Source organism: Atractosteus spatula, chromosome 2 (assembly GCF_055471065.1).
Source record: "Atractosteus spatula isolate fAtrSpa1 chromosome 2, fAtrSpa1.hap1, whole genome shotgun sequence".
NCBI lineage: Eukaryota > Metazoa > Chordata > Actinopteri > Semionotiformes > Lepisosteidae > Atractosteus > Atractosteus spatula.
Window position 1 is genome coordinate 2,352,531 of NC_142707.1, and position 18,952 is coordinate 2,371,482.

At 44.5% G+C, this 18,952-nt stretch overlaps 2 protein-coding genes across 3 annotated transcripts; one reads left to right on the forward strand and one right to left on the reverse strand.

Moving 5' to 3' along the window:
- The first annotated feature begins 1,521 nt into the window (after window positions 1–1,521).
- On the forward strand, window positions 1,522–7,162 carry LOC148838975 (caspase-14-like). The gene is made up of 7 exons (XM_088909093.1): window positions 1,522–1,623; window positions 2,156–2,263; window positions 3,130–3,303; window positions 3,856–4,081; window positions 4,886–4,999; window positions 5,472–5,581; window positions 6,492–7,162. The coding sequence occupies exons 1-7, from the start codon at window positions 1,549–1,551 to the stop codon at window positions 6,777–6,779; spliced, it is 1,095 nt and encodes a 364-aa protein (XP_088765219.1). The 5' UTR covers window positions 1,522–1,548; the 3' UTR covers window positions 6,780–7,162.
- Window positions 7,163–8,704: 1,542 nt separating this feature from the next.
- Window positions 8,705–15,030, reverse strand: LOC148838976 (caspase-14-like). Of its 2 annotated transcripts, XM_088939493.1 has the most exons (6): window positions 14,537–15,012; window positions 12,969–13,148; window positions 12,412–12,637; window positions 10,472–10,594; window positions 10,060–10,169; window positions 8,705–9,967 (listed from the first exon to the last, which is right to left on the reverse strand). In XM_088939493.1, exons 1-6 carry the CDS (start codon window positions 15,008–15,010, stop codon window positions 9,833–9,835), a joined length of 1,248 nt encoding a protein of 415 aa, XP_088795619.1. In that variant the 5' UTR covers window positions 15,011–15,012; the 3' UTR covers window positions 8,705–9,832. The 2 variants fall into 2 exon arrangements, with proteins under 2 accessions (XP_088795619.1, XP_088795628.1); XM_088939502.1 differs by lacking the exon at window positions 10,060–10,169 and having other exon boundaries at window positions 14,537–15,030.
- Window positions 15,031–18,952: the final 3,922 nt, after the last annotated feature.

The following is an 18,952-nucleotide window of genomic DNA, read 5'->3' on the forward strand; positions in this document are numbered from 1 at the left end:
AACAGCCCCGAGACCATGGAGAGAAAACCCACAGGGAATATAAGTTATCAGAGAGGAGACTCTTGGAGAAGAAGCAGGCAGATGTCCTCCAGATGCTCAGGGAAGAAATTAGAAGCAGAGGAGGGAGTCCATTCCAAGCTTCAAGGAACAGAGCCGTAGGTCCTACTGGTCCAATGAGGCAGCAAGGGTGCACTTCAGGGGGCAGTGGTGCTTCTGGGGGTGCAGTAATGCCCCCCCTCCACTTCAATCTACTGTATGTTTCTCCTTTGCCTAAATCAAGACGCGCCCCTCTGATGAGCTCAGGCTTATCCCTGCCTCCACCGTCAGAATTGAGCCGGATGAAATATCGTAGGTGCACACCGCAGATCACTCATGTGCAGCCGGGCCTTGTCTCCAACCTGGCCTCTCACCCCTCCTCTGCAGCTGCAACCATTTTAAACAGAGAAGCACCACTAATATCCCCCCTGCTTTCTCTAGCACATTCTGATCTGTAAACAAATCAACTCTCCGGCCTGTGGTTTTGGAAGAAGGAGATGTCTTGTGCTTAATGAATATGCTGAAACGATGCTATAACCTCCACAACGCAGGCCAGAAGGTAGACGAAGATGTCCTGATGCCTCCGGTAGCTACATCTTAATTTAAACGGATTGTCTTGGTGTAAAATTACCAGGTAGGCGTCTAATAAAAATGTTCAATTCAGTTTGAAAGAAAATGATGTTGGAAAGGCATGCCGAAGACCAAACTGATACGCTTTTAAAGGGGAGCTGCAAGACTATTTTCAAATGTCAGGGTTTGACAGAATCAGCATTGATGAGCGCATTTCAAACCACAATGAAAGTAAAATGCAGTCAGCTGTAAACCACGTGGTTTTCGGGAGACTCACAGCCGTTATGAGAAGGGGGTTGTCTCTGCAGTCTGCGCTCCCAGTACTACCTTCTGTACCAGAAAAGTACCGCATTAAGCAAACTCTTATCTCACAACACGCGTTTAAACGCTTTTCACTGCGCAGGGGAAGACCGGAGCCGCCGGAAAGCACCGACACCACGGCCCTGCTCCGTGAGCTTGTGTTTGAAAACACGTGACTTCTAATAAATCCGCTATAGAACAGAAAGACATTCCGTCCACTCATTGTATCAGTCAGAATCCTTATATCTTAGATAAAAACTGGCGTGACGCTATGAGAAATAAAACGTCCTTTGACTTGGTTTTTCTTAGGAATTCGGAGGAATTGAATTTTAGACTTCCACAAGACCCACGAGCACACAGCACTGGTCTGCAGGCAGAATTCCAGACTCGTACTGGGAACAACCCACTCACTCACGAAGACTTCTGTGTTAAAGCTCTCATTTTCCCTCGATTTGTGCGGTTTGTTCAATGACATTGTTTTGGTTACGATGTGACGTAAAAATGTGTTCTTTGAATTTTTAGCGCAGCCTGTTGGAAGGGTGTCTCCTCCCACTTGGTATATATACAGTAATAAACGGAAGAAAGTTTTCACTTTCACGTCTTAGCATCTCTCGCCAGGAAGCATCGTCAAATCGATACAAAATGCCTGCAGCTGTTACCTGTTTTGTTGTTTTTACAGTTGTCTGTATTGTCGCACTTGGTGTTGTATTGGCAGCGGTAAGTTATGTTTAGATATAAAACTTATTTTTTTGTTACTGGAAAAAAAAACATACTCTAACACTGCATTTTGCTGTAAGTAGTGGTAAAATGTATTGAACCTGTTTTGTAAAAATGTAGTTTTTTAATTCTGTGGATTTGATTAATTTTTAAAATGAATCTGCGCTCGTTGAAACCACTTGACTGCTCGCAGAAAAACAGTATTTTTCAGTGTATTTAGTGACCTGTTTATCTTTGTAGTGTGATACGCCTAAAATACCTTAAAGCAATTCACCTTTGCTTTTAACTTTTTTAAAAAACTTTTTACATTTAAATAGTAGCTAATCCGATTTTTTCCTACTTTTAACTTATTCATTTATCGGCTTTTAAAACTTGTATCGAAAAATAACGTTACGACTGTAAGGAAAAGCGTTTATTGTTTTTGTTTTATTGTTTTAAAATATTGTACAGGCAAGATTGTATATGATGCCGGAAATAATTGATATTTTTTATCAGATGTATTTCTATAACCTCTCTTTTGCTGCGATCTTAGAATGCCTCCATGACTCATGAAAACAACACATACCTGTATGGGTTCAGTCCATTCGATTATGAAGACGAACGAAGAAAGAAGAAACCGGAAAAGTCGAATCCTACACAAGTAATTACAGGACGGAAATGGTTCATGACGAGTGCAGGCGCGGTATCCTAGAAGTATACAGTACCGCGTTAGACTCACTCACACATACAGTACAGTACCGAGTGTCAATAACCATCAGTGCAGCAAGCACTCAGTGTGGGCTGTAGCATGCAAATGCAGTTCCCAGGTGGTGTCAGTTCTGCCAGGTCTCAAGACAAGGAAAAACTAAAGAATAATAAGATCACTTTATTAACCCTTTACAATTTCTTGCATTAGGAATTTGTCTTTTCACAGACCCCAGCTTGCTCTCCATGAGACACACAGACAGGGAGAGAAGCTGGGGGTCAGGGCGCAGGGTCGGCCATTGTACAGCGCCCCTGGAGCAGTTGGGGTGAAGGGCCTTGCTCAGGGGCCCAACAAAGTAGGATTCCTCTGCCGGCTAACTGATCTTCCTGTACACGAAGACCTGAGGTGTTTAATGCCGGTCCTTGACCCAGGAAAAAATAAATAATTGTGCTGTATTATATTTAAATATGGTTACACTTAATGTCTTAATTAACTTCCCGTATTGGAAATATTATCTCCAAATACAACCCTAGCAAAGCTCTGAAGGCTCTATGCTCTCGCATGAAATTTGATTATTGTTTACAGTTAAAATAAACTCCTGCTAATTTGCCAATAAATACCTGCGAATACTAACAAACCTATATTTAAGTGATCAATATAACTGAGTTTCCCTTTTCCAATGCCATTGAGCACCCTGCTGGGTTATACCTTTAAACATTAAGAAAGATCTTTTAAAAATGAAGAGAAATTAACAAATCGATGTTCAATCCTACCTCTTTTGCCTTGGCTTAATTCCACACTGTTTTACTGTCTTGTTTTAGGCGACAAACCAGGTTACTCGTGATTTCCAGTATGATATGAGTAGGAGGCGTGTGGCTCTGTTACTGTGCATCAAGAAGGACAGACCAGGAGCTGAGAAAGACCTATTAGTAATGAGGAGCCTGTTCAAAATCCACAAGTTTCGAGTGACAGAAATGATAGACCTCAAACAGCAGGTGAGTCAGATCAGTGCACTAGAAGTTCAATCATTTCTGCTGCATCCAAGGGGCTTGTTCCTTCTTCGCAGCCCATCTTTTATTTTACTCTAATTTCAACTTTATAATTCAAAATACATTTCAGTTTATTTTAATTTCAATCTGCTTCACTTAGAAGAGCAGTTTGGCTGATGCGTCCTGAGCGTTGCCTCATCCCTGGGACAAAGCTATTCAGGTCTTGAGTATCTCTTGGCTTACAAAAGACCGGATACTAATATGATCAGTTTTATAACCACAGAAGTTCTCAATGTCCACATGAACCAGTCCAGCAATTGATTTGATTGAAAGGCAGATGACATCACGTCTCAGAGGAGGTCTAGATTAGAAAGACAAAACCCCAGGAAAACATTGGGTGGTTTCATGCTTTCTTTTGACTTGTCAAAGCCTGCTCTGCTTGCTCCTTGCTCTCCTTGTGAATGCAAACGGCTTTTCTGACTAATTGTAGAGTAGCTACGCAGATCAACCCAAGAGATAAAGAAGGATTCGTTTACCCAAATTTCCCACTGATTTCAGGAAGTCATTCCCAAGATTAGGGAATTCCGAGATGGGCTAAATGGGAGCAGTGAAGACCTCAGCTGCTGTTGGGTTGTAATCATGGCTCACGGGAGGTTTGGGAATATCGTTGCCGCTGATGAAAAATCAGTGAAGCTGGAGCACATTTTTAAGCTTTTCAACAACCGTCAGTGTCCTGGACTGCGCCAGAAACCCAGAGCCTTCACTGTGCAAGCCTGCAGGGGAGGTACGTTTGTACACAGTAAACGGTTAATAAGACCTTGAAGCAAGCAAACCTTAATTGGAAAATAAACTGTCTGTGGAACATAAATATTCAAACCAGTGCAGTGGTCGAAGTGTTTTAAACCCCTTATTAATAGACTTTAATATTCTGTAAGTTTAGTTTTGAATGCCACATTCCAATTATCCTGCATTCAAACACAGCAGTTCCGCAAAAGGTAATTCACTGTTTAAACATGGATCTAAGCAGACCTGGAACAAGGGAGCGGTATTGATAAATTCATTTACTGATAAACTTATAAACTTAGAATTAAACATTGACCAGTGCAGATCTCCCGGAATACAAACTGTGAGCCCTTCGATTATCTATTCTTTTAAGTACATTTTAATTAGGATTAATAGAATTTGATAATTTAGCTGGAATATTTTTAATATGGTGATTGTTATTTGCAAATATCATAATCAATCAATCAGTTGTAAATAAAAAAAGTGAGGGTAAGAGCCTTTAATTACTATTTGATTCAGTCCACAACTGTAAATATTAGGAAACATTCATTTTTCTAGTTTCTTAATGTATATTTACGTTTCAGTGTTTCACATCTTTACTTTTTCTAAACCGTAATTAAATCTTATCAAATACTTTTTGTTTTGTTGTGGATAACACTTAAACATTCACATGAACATTTAAATTAATGTTTTGTTTATCTCATACATTTACAAAACACTGATCAAATGGACACATTTAACCGATGGGTGACTCGGAAAGATTTGCCAGATAATTGGTCAGTTCTCCTCGTTATTTTAATTTTAGATTACAAGTCTTCCATCCGTAGCCAAACAGATGCTGCAGATGTCAAAGGTGAAGAAGATAATGTGCGCATGCCTTCAGACAGTGATACCCTCTGTGTGTATGCAACACCCCCAGGTAGGAGCCAAAAGACATTAACCTCTTCTCCACAGCTTTACCGGGAATTGTATTTATTTTAAAACATTGGATACTGGACTACATTCTAAGTGATGCAACTGGGCGGAGCGCTGGCTCTGTGGCTGAGGATCTGCGCCTGTGGCTGGAAGGTTGCTGGTTCATATCCCGTGGCTGGCAGAGGAATCCTACTCCGTTGGGCTCCTGAGCAAGGCCCTTAACCCCAGCTGCTCCAGGGGTGCTGTATAAATGGCTGACCCTGCACTCTGACCCCAAGCTTCTCTCCCTGTCTGTGTCTCATGGAGAGCAAGCTGGGGTATGTGAAAAGACAAATTCCTAATGCAAGAAATTGTATATGGCCAATAAAATGATGTGTGATGGTTTGCCTTCAGATTAATGTAATTAAATCTATCCTCTGTAAAACAACAAACTGTGTTTTGAAACTCTTGGTTCCTGCTGCTGCTTGTGTTCAAAGGAAAGGAAGCCTATCGGAACCCACACTGTGGGTCACCCCTGTTTGTAGAGATGGAGAAAGTCTTCATGGAGCATGCGGCCACCTGCCACCTCTACGAGCTGTTTACGAAGGTGAGGGCGTTCATGAACCCCTGCTTCTCGGGGTTCCCCGTCACTGGATGTTGTCGTGCTCTTCAAAGGAGCTGCAAGCAGTTTTGTTTGCAGGAATCTTCAGAATATCCTCTCGTCTCTGCTAAATATGGGCATCAGCTCTGACCAGAGTGCTCTCCTGTCATACCAACCCCCCTCTATATTTGTCCTGTCATGGTCACCTGGCTGGTTGGCAGCGTCTTGGTTTAAAACCACCTGGTCCTCGTGAAGGTGAGTGGAGTGACAGTGTTGGGGCTCAGAATCTGCTCAATTGACCAGATCCACTGAAATTCATTGCCTCTGGGTCAAAGGAGGTTAAGAATGAGCGAGACCTACTTAACCTGGACGAGAGCGGCGATTCTCCTGGGGTAAACGAAGATGAAAGAGACTCTCTTAGCAACAGATGAAGAGGGGGTCTTTCTTGGAGACGGAGAGAGATGCTATTTGGTGGTGCTAATAAACTCCTAAACTGGCTTTGGTCTTGAGAGAGAGGGGAGAAAGTGAGGCAGAGCTCTAAGTGAGACATGTTTTGATTGGCTCTATTTTTTCCCCTTCACTGTAGAATAAAACAGTTTTTATACTCAGTAGCCAATCTGTGTATCTTTTGCGAAACTCACCTGCTCTAAAAGGGCCCACACAGTGGCACGGCATTCACAGTGAAGGCAGCAGAAGATATATTTCAGCCTTTTCTTGTGTGGACTCTGTGTTACTCTGCAAGAAGTCCTTGTGTCCTTCTACTCTCCTCTCCCTCTTAAAGAGCCCGCAGATAAAGCGTTTCATCGCCGACAACCCCGCTGTAGGCTGTACTGTTCGTGCGTTGATACAAAAACCTTGATCGAGCATTGAGCTGATAGCGAAACTAGTTTGACCAAATTTCATGATTGTGCCGCAGGTCAACAAGAGCCTGGATGATGTGGATTTGAAAGACATCCAGGATGACAAATCAGCCACGGTGACAGTAAACGCACCCATCGCCAGAAGCTTGCCTTCAAAGCAAACTGATGCCAGTGTCCTCCGCTACAGACCCAAACCTCAGGGGTCACTAAATGCGAAGATGCCTGTGGTCACATCCATGGCAAGAACCAACGAACCACAGGAGGCCAAGATGGTCGATAGAGCTGATGGAAGACTGACCTTGCACATTCAGTCCACCCTGACCAAAAAGTGGTACCTGAAGTGAATTAACCTTTACTGCTCCCAGGGAAATTTGTCTTGCACATCAGGAGCTCGTGACGTACAATGTGACGAAATCATGCTTTTCTGCGCTTACATAATGTTTGTTATGTATGTTGTGTAGATTTTAGTTACTTAATAATTAATAATAACTGCTGACGCTTATACAGCACTTTTCTGGACACTCCACTCAATAATGGGGATCCCCTCCACCACCACCAGTGTGCTGCCCCACCAGGATGATGCTCCACACACCAGCTCTCAGTGGGGAGGAGAGCAGATTAAGAATATAAATATAGAAAATATTAAGAATCTAAATATATAAAATTTACAGCTTTATGTAAAATGCCATGAGAATGCTTTGTATAGAATGGTGGTGTATGAGAATACAACTGATTGATAGATATTATTGTATTCATTCTTTGATTTGGTATTCAAGTAGTTGCTCTTCAGATATATTTGATGCAGAGGGAGGTGCAGAGCACAGCAGTTACGACTGCTGCCTCATAGCACTGAGGCCCTGGATTCATTTCCTGGGGTGCTGTGTGGAGTTTGCATGCTCTGCCCTTGTTCTCATGGGTTCGGTTCCTGAGGTGCTGTCTGGGTGGAGTTTGCATGCTCTTCCCTTGTTCTCATGGGTTCGGTTCCTGAGGTGCTGTCTGGGTGGAGTTTGCATGCTCTGGCCAAGTTTGCTTGGGTTTCCTCCTGCAGACATGCCGGTAGGTTAATGGATTCTGGGGAAAATGGCGCTGGTGTGAGTGTAAGTCTTTCTGCCCTGTGATGGACTGGCGTCCTGTGACCCTGCACTGGATAAAGCAATTGGAAAATGGGTGGATGAATGAATTTGATCAATAATATAATTAAACACCCTCTCCCTGAGTTTTAACTCATGTGAAGTTGGCTTTATGTAAAAACTTCCTTTGGGGTCTCACAATAACATTTTAGAGATACAGAATTACATATGTTCTTCACACACATGCAGCGCTGTTTTACACGCCATCTCTCTCTGTTTTTACACGTGTGGGGCAAAATGTGCATATTACCTCACTTGTGTAATCTGCATTGCAATATGCCTGTGAAGCACTCCATTATTATTTACTGTGGGGTTTAATTCCAGAACTGCACAGTGTAGAATAAAGAAATGTACATTATAAATCTAATTGCCTAATTTAATAAAATAATCTAAAATAACAGATAATGCTCTATCTCCAATGTTTCATTTATTTACTGTGTTTTATATTTTAATCGTAAGCTATGTTTGATTATTCTAATTATCGGATTATACAGTGTTATAAAATAATTTTCCTAGCCTGTTACATTTAACAGTACTGATGTTGCCAAACCAACAAGTGGGACAGTATGTTAGGATGGACAGGACATCTCCTGGAAGCCACAGGACCAGGACTGTCACTTCAATCGGATACATTTGTGCCATTATTTCAGCTTCCTTTGGCTACAGAGAAAATTCCCGGAACAACTTGCACATCAACAGACTGACTATAGCTGGCCATTAACAAAAAAACATGAGATAAGATCACTTTATTGGCCATATACAATTTCTTGTGTGAGGAATTGGTCTTTTCGCATACCTCAACTTGCTCTCCGTGAGACACACAGACAGGGAGAGAAGCTTGGGGTCAGAGCGCAGGGTCAGCCATTTATACGGCGCCCCTGGAGCAGTTGGGGTGAAGGGCCTTGCTCAGGGGCCCAACAGAGTAGGATTCCTCTGCCGGCCGCGGGATACAAACTGGCAACCTTCCAGCCACAGGCGCAGATCCTGAGCCACAGAGCCAGCGCTCCGCCCCAAACAGATGAATATCTGTGAGGTTCATTCACGGATAACATGCCGACAGCTGAAAGATTAAATCTCAAATTCAATGGGCCGTAGAACATCTGAGATGGCAAAGGAGAGTGCTGGAGTGCGGAGACCCAGCTGCGGTCCTGGAGATTTCCAGCGGTGAACGGCGAGGCGGAGGGGCGCCGGAGACGGCGGAGGAAGAGGAACCGAGGCGGACAGGGCTCAAGCTGTGGGGAACAGCGGCCGGAGACCCCGCCGGAGTTCTGGATCCGGACGGGCTTCGGCGCTCCTGGGAGAGCACGGCTCCCAGGTCAGGGCTTTCCGGATCTGTCTTTCTGGCTGCGGGCTGAGCCTCTTCACGGGACGGTCCTGGACTCGCACTGCTGTCAGAGCGCCGTTCCCGCGGCTGTGATGCGATCACTCATGTGATCCTGCCACCGTGTCCCGGGGAAGCGGAGACTGCCCGCTGCTGCCGGTGACGGCAGGAACGTAGCTCCATCTCTCCATGTTGTCGCAACCCAGTAATAGAGACTGTCCTGCCCTTGGGTGCAGGCATTCCCTCTGTCAGCGTCCCGAGAGGAGGCAAGGGTTCTGCTCTTTCAGAGTATCCCTCCTCAAGGGAAGCTCTTATCTGGGGTTCCCGAGGGATGACAACGAGCCCCCCCCCCCACCTCCTGCTCCCCCTCTCCCCTCTCTCCCAGTGCAGCTGGATCTCACCTACATGCTCAATAAAAGCTCCTTCAGTGCATCCAGCTCTTTGGATACGGTTCTTCCTCATGAACTCGGAATCGAACATGTTTTTCAACAGGCACCAGCAGTTCCTGAGGGATTCAAGTCTTTAAAGCATAGCCAAAAATTTCCCTTTGGGGTCAATAAAGTCTTATCTATCTATCAATCATAAAAGCTGACTTTATGGATTCGTCACTACGCACGAAGATTAAAGAAAGGCACTAACAAATGGTATTGCTGAACAGAAGGTCAGGGGGAGGTCAAATTCGAACCCCGAGCACCTCGGCTTCCCCGTGCAGGAGAAGCTCCGTGACAACGTTTCTAGTGTCCCCCCTGCCCCCGCAGCGCCACTGCAGCTCTCTCCCTGGGCTCATACCTCATGAGTGAGTGAGGGGGGGTGTGGGGGCGCTGATCTCCGGGCAGCCCTGTCACTTCCTCAGCCGGACCTCAGCGCGCCCCTCCTGGTATTCGGCACTACTGGGATGGCAGAACTCAGACTTGGCTGTGGTTTGAAGTCCGTGCATTTGTTGCTCTTAACGTTTCAAGTAAAGCAGTTTTTTGAGGGTCGACTCCATTGCTATCGTCACCTTTGCTATTTCATATTCTTTCCTTTTACTGCCTCTGTCTTTCAAGACCCGGAAGTCTTGCTGGACCATCCGCTCATTCACCTGTGGGATCAGCAGAGAAACTCAGACCAATAGACTGCCAGCAGAACATCAGTGGATACTGGACGAGGGGCTTAGGGCCGATGGATTCATACCTTCACAAACAAGTCATAAAGATGATCTCTGTCAGCATATTGCTGAAATACGTCTTTCATAAAGGTGAACAGATGTGATCCGTGTTCACTGCTTCTTAAGGCAACATAACCTGTCAAAGCAAGTCCAGTCAGTAAGGAAACCGAAACTCATAAACATGGGAAGATATTTACCCTTTTAAAAAAATGTTTTAAACTGTTACGGGACACCTCATACTGCTATTATATGAAAATGTCCAAGATGAAAAAGTGAGATGTTCAGAACTAAGTCTGAAGTTAACTGTATCTCATCTGTTACTGTTATTCCAATGCAAAAAAAACAATTCTATTTAATGGTTTTGTTACAACTGTTGCGATTAAACTATTTGCCCATCATGGCTGTTTTCATGCTTGCATCTGTTGTAAAGTTACCTACCTGGCTGGGTGGCGAACACAGTGAACATATCATTGATGGCTGCTGGTGTGAATGAATCAGGCAGTTCCACTGTTCCTCCAGAATGTGGTTCGTCCTTAAGTCGGACTCCCAAATCTGTCACATCTAAAATAATTGAAAATATAAATATTTATTCCTATGAAGTTAAATCAGTGGACCAAAGCTTGGCCAGTGTGTTCCCTGGATTCAGAATGTGGGGGAGAGGGGTTGGGACACTGCTTATCCACCTGGGTCATGCACCTTTCTGCTGGTGCTCCCCCTCTGGACACCCAGGAGTCTTCTTCATCCCTTCCGCGCTGTGCAGAAGCAACCTATTTTCCCCTTTAGTCTCCTCTTCCACTCTGCCACCCTCTTCTCTCAGCGTGAGACAGGTCTTTCAGGTCTGCTTCTGCCTCATTCAATGCACAGAAGACGGGCCACCATCTGTGTCTGGTGACAGGAGATTCTCTTGTGACATCTTTCTCTCCTCAGGGAATCTTTGGGCTGCAAGTAGCATCTCCTTTGTCCAGTTAGAGTTGCCCTGCTCCACATAGAGCCTTTGACACAGGATTTGTCCTTTGGCTTATTTTTATTTAATCGGTGAAGCTGCTCCTGTAGCTGCTTGACCATCTCCTTCCCCCGGAGCAGTACCCCGTGTGTGGTCTACAGTTCCACCGTGGTTTGGTTCAGCTGAGACTGTAACTGGTTGAGCTCCATCCCTCTTGGCATCTTAACATCCATTCTATCCAGCATCTTGCTCAGGTGAGGTCAGACTCAAGCCAACTCCACACATCTTCTGGGCTTGTAGCCTGGCTATTTTTAACTGACTCCTAATCTTTGACAAGCCCTTCACCTGCATTACTGTTTCAGATTCAGGTGACTTACTGGCTCCACAAACCAGCACCACACTCCTGCTAAGCATACTTTGAATATGTGATGGCATCGCTGTTGAAATGCTGCTCAAAGAGACTTCATCAATCAAAAAAAGAACCACAGACTCTGATTGAGGAACTGTATTTTTCCTTAAAGAAATCTACCTGGGATGTTCATTTGTGATGTGAGTGAGCTGACGGTTTCCCATGTTGACCACGCTATCTTGTATACACACAGTATATTTATAATCTTCAGATTTGTTCTCACTGATGCTACATGATTTTCACCAGCTCCAGTAAAATCTATCTTTATTTCAAATCACTCACAAACCATTCAGAAATTCTCCCTCTGTTGTCATGTCATTTTGTATTGTACCAGCAGTGTTAATTAATAAAATGGGAACACAAACTACAATGCTAAATATTCGAAATCTTGTCATTTAAACTGTAGCAAAAAAAGTATGTTATTTGTTATAACACACGGCTGAAAAAGAAAGAGTAACAAAAAGGATAAGGTTATCATTTAAGTTCAATATCTCAAAAATGCATCTTAAATTATTATGCTGATATGATATTTGTCAAGATAACAATTCTGGTCCCCTGACAAACACAATTTGGCAAAGACTTGTATATTTTACTTTTTCCACACACATTCTGCAAGCACTTGATTCACATTCTAATTGAACTTAATGCAGACATTTTGTATTGTGAAAAGCAGCTGTCTTTCAGCTGAAGAGGATGTTGTGGTTTGATGATTGTCAAGAATGTACAGTATGAGGTAGGCACTACACACTGAAAATGTTGATTCAGTATATGATTTAGGTGTACACTAACCGTCAATAACTCTTCTTATTTTATCAGCTCATTCAGTCCCATGCTGTATGACATTTTATGTTTTACAGAACGAATATTACTAGCAGACATTTCTAGACTCTGGACTTCTCATATCTTCACCCAAGCCATCACTTTTCAAATCACAGTCTGCTGAAGTAGAGAAATGTGCCATTGGAACAGAACTCTTATCCAAAAAAAACACTGGTTTGTTTAAAATGATTATTCTTGAAGACATACCTCCTCTGCAGGCTTGAACGATGAAGACTTTAGGTTTCTTCCGAAGCTTAGGGCACTTGTCATTGCCAAAGAGCTCGATTATGCCATTCAGATTCACTTGCTTTTCATCGCTGCCCACAATGATGCCAAGATTTCCATGACTGGCCGTGACAACAAAGCAGCAGCTGATGTCTTCCAGGGAGCTGCTGATCCTGTCTCTGAACTGCTGGACAGCCTCCTGGATTTCCTTCAGCAGAAACAAACTCACAGCTATAGGGATTATCCAAACCCGATTTTATACAAAGATGCAAAGTCCGCTGATAAGCACACCGCGCACAGCCACAAATATTTTCGCAGTTCTGGTTTTCACTTTCAGATTTGCAGGCTTGTGAGAATGAGAAACTGTTGAGCTCATGACATTAAATAATGGCATATATGGAAGTTCCTAACTGACGTTCAGGAGGGATGATGACAGCCAAGCCTCTTGTGTTCCAGCTGTTATAAATCCTCATCACTGCTGATGACATCTCTCCACTGGTGTGTATATATATAACTGATGCTCCCGGTGATGGACTTACCTTGGCTGTAGGGTTGATCTCAATGGTGTAATCAAACCCATACGACTGGAACAGGCTCCTCATTATTCGAATGTCATTCAAGGCTCCTTCCCTCCTGTTAAGGACGCACAGCATGAGAGCCAGACGTTTTCCACTCATTTCGTATTTGTGCAGGTCAGAGGAGACCAGAGGCTGCCCCCCCTGCAACACAGGTATGGCACTGTTAGAAACCAGTGCAGGTTTCACAGGGACGCACGAGTGCACAATTCTTCACTGAATCGTGTCTTGTCCATATGGCCTAGCTGTCACCCCTACAGCCAGGCAGGCTGAAGTAAAAGTAAAGACATGCTGCACACCAATCCAGAAGCCGTTATTTCTTACATCCCATCTCTGAAGCACATTCTGTAAAGGATTTCCTTCAGCAAAGACTTAGATCAACAGAAAAAGGGTCTCACACTTCTCTGAACTTCTCTTTTAAGCTGTCGCCTGAACAACTGTTGTCTAGCAACTGGTCAGGTGACTGAGGGTGACAGGGCCTTCTGGGAAATGTGCTTCAGGTCCAAGACTGCGGTTCCCTCACAGTTACTGAAATACTTTGTCGGACCTGCAGGTTATTTGGAAAGAGATAACAATGGAACTCTTCAAAACTCCAAGTAGATTAAACATAAGCCTTAAATACTGAGCTCTAAATAGCTTCGAAATGCTTCGATGTAATCTGAAATTGTGTATAATGGAGTTTGTAACGAACATTTGGGAGGGATGACAACAGCCAGGTTCAATCAGACTCAGCTGCCAGTAGTGTGCAATCACCCCTGAACTTTCCTGATGGGTCCTCACCCGAAACACTAAAAATACCGGGCGAGATCCCCTTCTCTTGTATACAACATCAGTTGTGGAAACTCCCTGCTGCTGGCAGCATGTTCTGAGGGCTTTGTGCCTTCTGCTTGGGGGATTGGAGGGATCCTGAGAACAAAACAGCTCGTTTCTCTGCATAACACTGACTTTTCTCTGCCGCCTGCACAAGTGTTAGTCAAGAGTGTGAAACCATCAGAACAAAAAATATAAGAATACATGACTAACATAACCAAAGTAAAATTTTCTTAGGTCCAAATACATGTTTGCAATTTCCTGACAAAATATTGTTTACCCAGTAAATGTATAAATAGAGCTTTTTAGATAAATGAAAGCTCTGTCGTATTGTGCAGTGATCACTTGAACACAGCGGATAAAAAAAGTGGCTAGAGATATTTACAGGTAAACGTTTCAAGTAGAAGAATGGTCGTGAACCTCTGATCGCTTAGCTACTTTTGCAGGGGCTATGACTTCTGATCGTGTTTGAAGAGTGTGGAGATGTACTGGTTTCATAAATAAAACAAGCATCTCGTGTCGAAGTGGGAAAAAAACCGAGGAAGGAGATTTGTGCTACACCGTTCCTGCTGGTACAGCATGTTGTTGTTAGTTTATTGACCTACACTGATGCGACACCGGCTCCCACAGCTATTCGAGCTAGGCAGACCTCCTTTCGTCTAAAACCTTTATTCCGTCTGAAGTCGAAAAGATTTACCAGGACACGTGAATAAAGTACTTACTTGTGATGAATTATAAGACTGACTAATGGCCATCTTGGATAGTTGTTTTGCACATATTGCTGAAGACTTATCTTCCTGAGCTCGTGATTTTATGTAGGTGTACTTTGACTTTAAAATCGGTATGATACGAGTCTCGTAATGTTTCAAGCGGTCGCAGCAGATTTCCAGTAGCTTACACCGTTCCATGCACAGTTCTGCCAGTTCAGTCTCCAGGTCCGCAGACTCTCCTTCAGGCGTCTCTGAATTCAGTTTTGTCCGAAGGGAAGTGTATTCTTCTTTCAGGACGGAAGATTCATTTAGCAGACACTTGGTCCACCGTACATCATCGCCATTCCGTCTTCTGTGCAGGTTTTCTAGTGTCTGAGTAAGGATAATCTCCCCCACGTCCATTTTCCATCTGATGTCTGTCCTTTCACTGTTCAGTAAAATTTCCCACTCTGATCTGATTTCTTGTTTGTCCTGCGCCGAACCCATTGAATCCAATTCCGCAGCAAGTGCAAGAGACGGGAAACAGTTCAGTATTCAAATCGGCTTTCTGGCCCCGGAAGAAAAGCACTTCGCTTGACGAAGCCGGCGCATCTGGCAGCCTCGTCAGTGTTCAGAAAAGGCGTGTCATTTCTAGGAACCGAAATGCGAGTATGGTGCTTCCCCCCTTCATTAAAAGCTCACACTTTTGAGGTTGTTTTTGCATTTCTTTTAAATCTGTTTCAATCTCCGTATTTGCTATTGTATCTCTAATCGCTTTATCCTTGGTCATTTTTTTTATTATAGCATTTTCACCTGTACTGTTAATTTCACCTGTCTTCTGTTTCCTTTTTGAACGCTTTGGGTCCATTAATATGGAAGGACCTCTGTAAATGAATTAAGCAAATGAGTTAAAGAGTGCCACAAATCTGATCATCAACACACTCTGCTGATAGAGATCAGTAGTTCAGGTGGGAGCTGCGTCAGCAGGCGTAGGCTGCAAAGGAACAAGTAACAGGTTTATTCCCTGCTGAAAAGAGAAGAGAGAAAACACAACGTTTCGGCCGTGGAGCCTTCTTCAGGAAGTGGCATGTCCAGAAAAGCGCTATATAACTGTTAGCAATTATTATTATGATTATTAATCAAGCTGGACCGCAGTTCTGTCACAGCCTACACGAACCAGCAGTGCAGACTCCTCTCCATCGCCTGGTGTACGAGCAGATGGGTCAGAGATGAGAGGAGGAGGAGGCTGTTCAGCCCATCTGGCCTGTTTGGTAGTTAGTAGCTAATTAATCCGATCTTCTTCCCCAGCTGTTTCTTGAAAGATGTCAGGGTATCAGCTTCAACAGCATGGCGGGGTAGCCTGTTCCACACTCCCACCACCCTTTGTGTAAAGATGTCTGCTTCTCTGTTGCAGAGGCAATTCCAAGCTCTTCCAATCTCCTGTCCGTGGCAGGTTCTGTCGGCTCAGGACATGTCCGGGAGGCAGTTCTTTCTGAGGACTGCAGAGTGCTTTTGAAATGGCTGTGCCAATGGAACAGAAGCAGGTGGTGAAGCAATCTCCTTGATAAGTAATCAAGAAAGGTTACAACTGAGAATAGACCATTCAGCCCCATCTCCCTTTTGTGAAAGAAACCAGCATATCAGCTTCAACGAGTAGCTTGTTCCACATCCCCACCACCCTCTGTGTAAAGAAGTGCATGTTTCACTGTTTATTCTGAAGAAAATTTCTAGGTTGACTTTGTCCTATACTGTGTTCACTTGGTTTGAAAGAGCCATCCAGGTTAATTACTGTCTCTTACAGTTGAGAAAATAATACATGTCAAGGCTCCGTGCGATAAAACAAATCAAAGAACCAGATTTACACATAGTAGGAAATTAAACAAGATTAAAGGCTGCAGTATAAAATTGCTCAGAGATCATTCCCCAGCACTGGAGGAACAGAACAGAGAGTGCTCTCTTCCAGTGTTCAGAATCTTGTATTGGGAACTGAAGGAAAGACAGAGTCTGAAGAGAGTGTATAAGCATATAGGAGGAACACTGATGTGTTCAGCAGCCAAACTGCTCAGCTCCTTAAATATGAGCAGCACTGTCTTGATTTTATATACTTAAATCCACAGGGAGCCAGTGCAAATAAGCGAAAACGGGTGATTTTTGCTTATCTATTTTAATTGTGGTTAAAATCTGAGCCACAATGTCCTGTAAGTATGCTGTAATTTGTCAAGACTGTGTTTGGCTCAGAGATCGCACAGACTGAGGGGTACACCCAGTGTTACAAAGATGAAAAAAGAGAAATTTTCACAATGCTGTGAACGTGAGCCTGAGATACAGGACTCGGTTTATAAATGACCTCAAGACTCCTCACGTCAGTACTTGGGATTGATTCCAGTACCAGCAAAAGCCAAAACAAGGCTGACAAATCTGCAGAGTTGATAAGGAGAGCCAAGCCACATAACATCGATCTTGGCAGAGTTCATATGTAAAATATTTTGTTGCATCCATTTTTATCATTGTGCAAGCAGTGTAAATTGGTTGTTAAAATGAATTGATGTCCATACATTTTTAAAGTGCTCCCTGTGCCTGTGCTTCCAGGACCAGACTCTGGGATGTTGCCAGGAATATTTCAGGGAATGGCTGGGTAGATGTCTCAGGGCAGTTAGTTAATATGTTCACTATCTGCGTCCCCAGACGAAGGGCAATTTCAGTTCAATGCAATGATGGCATTTGTCCAGCAGAGGACGCTATTGAACAAGGAAGGTTTTTATTCCCATGCTCTTCTCCTTCATTGCCAAGCTGTACTCGGAACGCGTTGCAGAATATAGAGGAATATAGAGAAGGGAGTCGCTCCCATTGGAAGAGTGAGCTCCTGACACAGGGTCCTGGCGTCTCTATCAGGCTCCAGCAGGATAAGAACATCGCCTGTCTTTCTGGATCACAAGACACATGCCACCCTAGCATAAGCACGGGCAAATAAATGAAGGATCTGATGAGTTTGTAATTGCTTGTTAATCTTCTTTATGTAGTGTGCTTGCATCCCTTGAGACTGCTTTCATATTACAGATGCAGAAGTCCTTTGGTCTGGGTTGCCCCCTGCGGACTTTGCATGAAGTTCCTGTCCTTGTATTTCAGCCTGGTGTTACCCTGATGAAGTCTGGGTCACAAGATCAGGAGGAGATTGAGACCGCCTGACATGGCTTGAACAAGACCGTGCAGTTCATTGTTATATATTTGTATTCAGGGCCCCACACACGCTGGGAAAGAGCCAGGACATGTCAGTCTGCGGACTGGCGGTGAGGTAGACCTACAGTGCGAAGCACAGCCAGGCTCTGGGGTGTTTTGTGAGTACGTCACCAAATCGCGGAGGCTGCCTGGGACCCCTGCTCTGCAGTGGCAGCACGGTTTCTGAAGAAGTGGGTCCAGGGACGACAGGGATGTATAATAGAATCTATATGTTAAATGACAGAGGAATTATTTAACAGCTTCACACCCACACAGACACCTACACACACCCACGCCGCAGCTCTGCTGCGCAAGACTGGGTACCTCAGCAGAAGAGACAGACTGATAACACTACTCCTGCGCACCCATGAAGCGTGCACACTCTCACACACACATGAAGCGTGTACACTCTCACACACACACTCACATGAAGCGTGCACACTCTCACAGACACATGAAGCGTGTACACTCTCACACACACACGCACGCGCGAAGCGTGCAGGCTCTCACACACACATGAAGCGTGTACACTCTCACACACACACACATGAAGCGTGCACACTCTCACACACACACACAAAGTGTGCACACTCTCACACACACGCGCGAAGCGTGCGCACTCTCACACACACACTCACATGAAGCGTGCGCACTCTCACACACACACACACACAAAGTGTGCACACTCTCACACACACACACGCGCGCGAAGCATGCACTCTCACACACACACTCACATGCTCACACACGGGCGTGCTCGGAGGGCTGCAGCCGGAGCCACCCTTCTCCGGCTTTGACACAGGCAGTAATTTCACCGCCGTTACGGCTGCTAATTGCTTTCTATTAATTACAGTTCTAAAAGGTCGCTGCTGGCTGAGAATGAAGGGGGATTTTGCTAGGAGCTAGGAGAGGATAAGAACGATCAAAGAAAAGGCCCTTTCCTCTTTAGTTTTGCGAACCGAAGAGGAGACGGCTGCGTGTCAGAGCCTTCTAAGGAACAGGGAGGAGATACCCTTGTCAGAATCTCGAGAGGAGAACCTGCGAGCAGGGGTGCAGGAGAGCACAGGGAAATCAAGGAAACAGTCTGCTGAAGCGAAGACAGCGCTCGACGACCCTGCGCATCGCCGCAGTCGTGTGTCCTTGGCACTGCAGTGTTGTTAAACCACAGACAATCACAGCGTGTTCAGGACGTGTGTCCCTGCCTCCGTGTGCATCCACACTGACTGCAGACTC

Excerpts from the sequence above, each read along its gene's own strand:
- LOC148838975 (XM_088909093.1), top strand. The coding sequence starts at position 1,549 with ATGCCTGCAGCTGTTACCTGTTTTGTTGTTTTTACAGTTGTCTGTATT. Across the intron at positions 1,624-2,155 it reads TTGGTGTTGTATTGGCAGCG|AATGCCTCCATGACTCATGA; the intron begins GTAAGTTATGTT and ends CTGCGATCTTAG. Across the intron at positions 4,082-4,885 it reads TGTGCAAGCCTGCAGGGGAG|ATTACAAGTCTTCCATCCGT; the intron begins GTACGTTTGTAC and ends TTTTAATTTTAG.
- LOC148838976 (XM_088939493.1), bottom strand. The coding sequence starts at position 15,010 with ATGGGTTCGGCGCAGGACAAACAAGAAATCAGATCAGAGTGGGAAATT. Across the intron at positions 12,638-12,968 it reads AGATCAACCCTACAGCCAAG|GAAATCCAGGAGGCTGTCCA; the intron begins GTAAGTCCATCA and ends TTTCTGCTGAAG. Across the intron at positions 10,595-12,411 it reads CGTTCAAGCCTGCAGAGGAG|ATGTGACAGATTTGGGAGTC; the intron begins GTATGTCTTCAA and ends CAATTATTTTAG.